The sequence below is a fragment of the Cricetulus griseus genome, chromosome 2, assembly GCF_003668045.3.
Source record: "Cricetulus griseus strain 17A/GY chromosome 2, alternate assembly CriGri-PICRH-1.0, whole genome shotgun sequence".
Lineage (NCBI taxonomy): Eukaryota > Metazoa > Chordata > Mammalia > Rodentia > Cricetidae > Cricetulus > Cricetulus griseus.
This window is the reverse complement of record NC_048595.1, coordinates 129860094-129866093: the sequence shown is the minus strand read 5'-3', so window position 1 is coordinate 129866093 and position 6000 is coordinate 129860094. Positions and strand designations below refer to the sequence as shown.

General features: G+C 37.1%; 1 protein-coding gene across 3 annotated transcripts in view; it reads right to left on the bottom strand.

The window, feature by feature from the left end:
• Positions 1 to 329: 329 nt before the first annotated feature.
• Positions 330 to 6000, bottom strand: part of Nbn (nibrin) — a 34775-nt gene continuing 29104 nt past the window's right edge. For all 3 annotated transcript variants that reach the window (XM_027403560.2, XM_027403562.2, XM_027403561.1), the window contains 3 exons: positions 4238 to 4351; positions 1388 to 1437; positions 330 to 497 (listed from right to left, as the gene is read on the bottom strand). In XM_027403560.2, coding sequence (XP_027259361.1) covers positions 470 to 497; positions 1388 to 1437; positions 4238 to 4351 — 192 coding nt within the window. In that variant the 3' untranslated portion in view covers positions 330 to 469. The remainder of the gene's footprint in view (positions 498 to 1387; positions 1438 to 4237; positions 4352 to 6000) is intronic.

The following is a 6000-nucleotide window of genomic DNA, read 5'->3' as shown; positions in this document are numbered from 1 at the left end:
ACATTGATATGTATATTATCTTCTACTCTAAAGTGAAAATGAACATGGTAATTACACATGTAATTCCTGAAAAATGTTATGCACAGGAATTTGAACAAGAATGATTCAAAGGAAGTAAGTATCATTTATAGATAGATATAGATATATCCCCACCCAGGAAACCAAGTAGCTAGTAGAAGGGGACTCTGGTCTTTACCCTTAATGCAGTTTCAGAATCTTGGGCACTATGACTTTTGTAATTATTTAATAAGAAACTCATTTAAAATGAAAATATCATGAAAGACAAGGTAACAAAGCCCCCAGAGGCAATATTACCACACAAAACGGAATGGGGTTTATTCGCTTTATTTAATAAGCTGAAGCCTTAAAGCATTTATAATTTTTATGTACTATATTCACATATCCCAGTTGGCCTGAAATAAATGTTTGCTAGGAAATGTGTTTCTATAGCTTCCTTTACAAAGTTCAATTATCTTCTTTTTACATTAGGATTATATCTGCAAAGAAAAAAAAAATTGGGTTAAAGAACATTTCACTAAGGGAACCCATTAAAGGGCTTCACTTTAGCAAGCACACAAGACTATCAATGTTGTCCTTAAAGTTGGATGATTAACAATTTTGTTTCTGTTTATCCCTCGGTGCTGCTTAAATAAATAGATGGTAAAAACATCATCATTAACAAAATTCATATGAAGCACTAAAATTACAACAACAGAATATATACAAGGAGTAAATGTGTTAAAAACAAAACAAAACAAAACACCAAAAAAACCCTAAAGATTAAGACACCGTGTACTCTAAGTTGGGAAAAATGTTACTCTGTCTTTGCCAGTGTCTACCTGATACAGTAGTTCACTACTATTTGATAGATTTACAATGTTTATTGGGTTTTCAGAAATGTTCAAAATATATTAAATTATGATCACTCCTAGCAACTCCTCTAAAATCTGCCACAAAGCAAACAAAAAAACCAAACAAATCAGTTTTTGATCTCATCCAACCTTTTCCATCCACTTGTCATTTTAAAACTCAAAAATTGTCTGGATCCTTATTTTTCTGTTTCAAAATATGTTCATTTACTCCTACTATAACAAAAACCTCACATATTGATAATGCAAATACTTTAGAAACCTCCATTTGCCTAGATAACACCATGAACAATTTAAACATCTTATGATAAAACTAAATCAACCTTAAATCTTTAGCCAGGAAATTCAACTAATATGTGCTCAAGTAATAAAAATACATGAGTTAAAAACCAAACTTCTTTATGTGAAGAGATTAGGTGTGTTTTCTAAGAACAGAATAACAACTATTTGATTGTCATGAATATTACTGAATTATATGGACATTTCTCAGCAGGATTGAGAGCAAAGTCAAATCTTACCTAAACAGATCATCAGCGAGACTCTCTTCTTTCGCTTGTTGTCTCTGTACCTGTCAGAGTGAACAGAAGTTAATCATTTGCTCAGTAAAGTACCTGTTCTGATTATACAGTTATCCTCCAGATTTCCATATCCATCATGTTTTTTCTTTTGTAATCGCTCCCATTCAGTTGACCCCACTATTTTAACTTCATGTTAAGATTACTGCAAAAGTGCTGTAATGAAACAACTGTCTAGTCAATTTCAAAAACAACCAATGTGACATTGCTAGCTTACTGAGTTTGTAAATATTCTTTTTGCCAGGAAGTCTAGTGCTCTAGGGTTAAAAATGATGATGGTACATGGGCTTCATTAAAACTAGGGTTTAGGAACAACATGATGGCCCAGTGAGTGAGGGTGTATGCCAACAAGCTTGATGACCTGAATTCAATACCTAGGATCCATATGATAGAGGGAGAAAATAGACTCCAAGAAACTGTCCTCTGGCCTCTGCACATATGCAATAGTATGGAAGTACATGCATGTGCATGCATGCGCACGTGCGCGTGCACACACACCACAAAATAAGTTTTGAACTGTGGATTTAAAAAGAGTCCTAGTTATATGTTAACTCTATTCTGTCTAACTTGTTCTGAGCCATAGTCCTTGCCTGATTCTAGTGACAGTGAGCTTGAAAATGCAATAACCATGTAGTCTTCAAACACAGCAGCATTACATTACAGGCAAAAGGTCTTCCTTTCTCTTACTTCTAAATCAGGACAGAGGAGCTTTTGGCCACAATCATTTTCAACAGACCTCACCAAGCTCCTAAAGCACCTTATAGAGTTAGGATCAGGAAAAGTCCCCAACAAAAGCTCCTTTCTCAAGTCCAGTGTGATCCGATCACATGCCATTCAAAACCCCATGACTTCTATCTACCAAAGACAAAACAACTCTTGAGTCTGATCCTTAAAATATGCAAACCTTCTTAAATCTGGCTTCTCCCAGTCATTTCATGCCTCTGTGTGGACATTGTGTGCTTGTTTTGTTAATCAAAATGGAGCCACAAACAGAATCTCCTCCATTCCTTCTGTTTTTATTCGAATTTCTCCCTCTACCCAGAAAAACACTCCCTCTCCTCTTTCCCCACATCTGGTCACTTTCAAGGTCAATTTATTCAGTATTTATTCAGTGCCTACTTCATAAATGAGGAACATAGTCTTTACTTCATTGACAATGGCTCTGAACCTCCTGAATTTAAATAGAACAGTTGCAACAAACCACCCCAAACTAGCTGCTACAGAAATTCTTTACAATACACACCAACTTCTGGCTCTCATAATTATTTATGTATGTATCATATGTGTGACATCCAAGAAGAGGAAAACTATTTCCTGCAAGTTATCCTCTGACCTATACTTGAGAACTGCAGCATGCCACATGTGTGAGAACACAAGTGCACATACATACATACACACAGGCAAAATAAATTAAATGTAATAATAATAATAATAAAATGCAGAACAGTGGATTTCTTTTATGCATATTGTGAAACATCAAAATGAAATCATATCTCTTCTTTTGGTAATTTCTTCTACAGTAGCAGAACATACATAGGAAGATAAAAAATGCAAAAAATAATTGTTAAAAAGCTGCTTATATCATTTTTCTAAAAAAAATCTTAAAGCTTTCAGGACAAAGGGTACTAATTTATTTATTTATTTATTTTTCCCAAGACAGGGTTTCTTTGTGTAATAGCTCCTGGCTGTCCTGGAACTTGCTCTGCAGACCAGGCTGGCCTCAAACTCACAGAGATCTGCCTGCCTTTGCCTCCTGACCCAAGTGTTGCGATTAAATGCGTGTGCCACCACCGCCTGGCTGGGAATCCTGGATTTTAACAGCTGTGCTAAGTGAATCTCTAGGGGACTGGTCCACGTCCAGATGTAGAGCTGAGAGAGGGGCTTGAGAGGAACTAAAAAGAGGGAAGAAAATAGAAACAGTAGGATACTACACTGTAGGACTTCAGCAATGAAAGGATCCAAGTCCAAATTAAAACTCCGTGGCTGGATGTAAACAATTACTGTTGAAGACAGAAACAGTAAACTTTATAACAATCCAAAGAAATTACCAAAATTATAGTCAAGCAAAATGAAACTTGATAAAATTTTACTGGAAGTTCCAGAAGAAATTACAGGGGAAATAGGAAAATGATAGTGTTCAGGAGAACTGTGAGAAAGATCAGATATTGAAAGGACCCTCGCTCACACCTTGATCTACAAGAAAGTGCTTCCAGGTGCCCTGACAGCCAGCCTTTTCAGTGCCATGCTTTCTTACTTGTATTTTTGTGGTTTCAGTATTTATTTCCCCTTTATAACAAGATTTACAATTACTCTATTTAGATTCCACTTGCTTTTTAAGCTATAATTCTCTTAAAATAAGTATGGAAAATACAGATTAATCGTAATGCTTTGTAATGGAATAATTTCTCTAAATGAATGAACTAAAGTCACTGAAGTTTGCTAATAAGAATTTCATTGGGGCTGGGGAGACGGTTTTGTGGATAAAGGGCATGAAATGCAAGTGTGACAGCCTGAGTTCAGAGTCCTAGAAATCTCATAAAAGCTAGGCACACACAAGTAACCTCTGCAGTGGGGGACAGACACAGGAAGATGAGAGCTCACCAGCCAGCACTCCAGGTTCAGTGTGAAACCCTACCTCAAAAGTAAGTAAATACAAATGAAGTAGGTAATAATACATGCACACCCCCACACATACTTACAAATGCATACATACCACCCACACTAAAAAGAAAAAAATAAGAGCCACAAGGGCTAAAGTGCAATTCAGAGGGTGAGGCCTGGCCTCCTGCTAACCTCCATTTCATGTTTCAGCCACTCTTCTAACTCTGTATTCTTTCGAGCTTGATGAGCTATGAGATCTGATCCTCCAATGATGTGTGGAAGCTTTCCTGCTCCAGGAAACATGACCTGGGAAATAGTAAGTAGTAAGGTTAGGCATATTAATAAACAGAGATAACTAATTTTTTTGTTTGGTTGGTTGGTTTTTCGAGACAGGGTTTCTCTGTGGCTTTGGAGGCTGTCCTGGAACTAGCTCTTGTAGACCAGGCTGCTCTTGAACTCAGAGAGCGACCTGCCTCTGCCTCCCAAGTGCTGGGACTAAAGGAGTAGACCACCACCACCCAGCTGAGACAACTAATTTGTAAAAGACCTAAAATGCAAACAGTGTAAGTGGTGTATAAATATCAAAGGTGTGCATATTATATTAGTAGAAATGAGACACAGAAAATTGTGGCAGACCCATCTGTTTTCACCCTTTCTTTTCCAGCTATTACTATATCTAGATTTAGATATACAACTAGGACTTACACAAGTTCTTTAACTTCATAGTTTTAGTTTGTAGGTTTCATTTAAAAATCACTTTAGTTTGTTATCTAGCAATCAAAGAAACTCATGGAAAACAAACTCTAGTTTAAAGCACTGTATTTTATTCTAAGCACTTGAGAGGCTAAGACAGGAAGATACTGAATTCAAAACAAGCCTGGGTACATGGTGAATTCCAAGCCGGCTCATACTTCATGTAAGACTCATCTCAAAAGACAAAAATAGGACTGGCCCGGGGGTAAGGGTGCTTGCCACCAAGCCTGGAAACATGAGTTCACTTCCCATGACTCATATAGTGTTAGGAGAGACACATAACTCCAACATTTTGTCCTCTGACCTCAAGACACATGTTTTGTGGCATATGGATCTCTTTACAGACAAAATAAATAAGTAAATAAAAACCAGGTAAATGTTTGAAAACAAAACAAACAACAGTGCTGGAGCCACAGTGTCTGCCTAGTACAGGTGAAGACCTGAGTTTGATCCCAGCACTGGACATGTTGGTGAATACCTATGATCCCAGTACACAGGAGGTGGAGACAGGGGGATTAGAAGTTCCAGGTGTAGAGTGTGTGTGTGTGTGTGTGTGTGTGTGTGTATGTGTGTGTTTGTCTATTTTTTAAAATGAAGCTATACTTCATTAGTGAAAATGTTCTCCCTAAGAGCCATAGACTTTACAAAAACTCCAGTGCTAGGCATGAGAAATCTCATTATGATTTGTCAGAGGAGTCCAAGCAACTCTCAAAATAATACAGAATATTGCCATTGCCCTTGGTTGCCTCCTAGAAGCTGAGGTTAAAGTCTCTGCTGCTGAAGATACCATGCACTTCAGACACAGGAGTTGGAAGAATTAAGCTGGATTTGACCTAGAAGCCTCCCTTCTGAAAACTTACATTCATAGTACCTAGTAGGAGTGTCACCTAGTGAACTCAGTAGGTAGTGATGACATATCAATTTGTATGTGTATAACAATAATAATGGAAAAAAAGAGGCTATGAATTTGAAAAGGAGTGGAGAGATATAGGAGGAGCTGGAGGGAGTAAAGGGAAGGGAAATTATGTAAACACTGTATACATATATCAGGTTGACACTAATAGAATAGCAGTTCCACACATATTATACCAATAATAAAAATGCTATAATCTCACTACTGAATTTGACAATTTAAACAAATCCCTTATTTTCATAACTTCCTGAGCTGAAGAACCTTCAGGTAGTCACAGATCAACATTAGA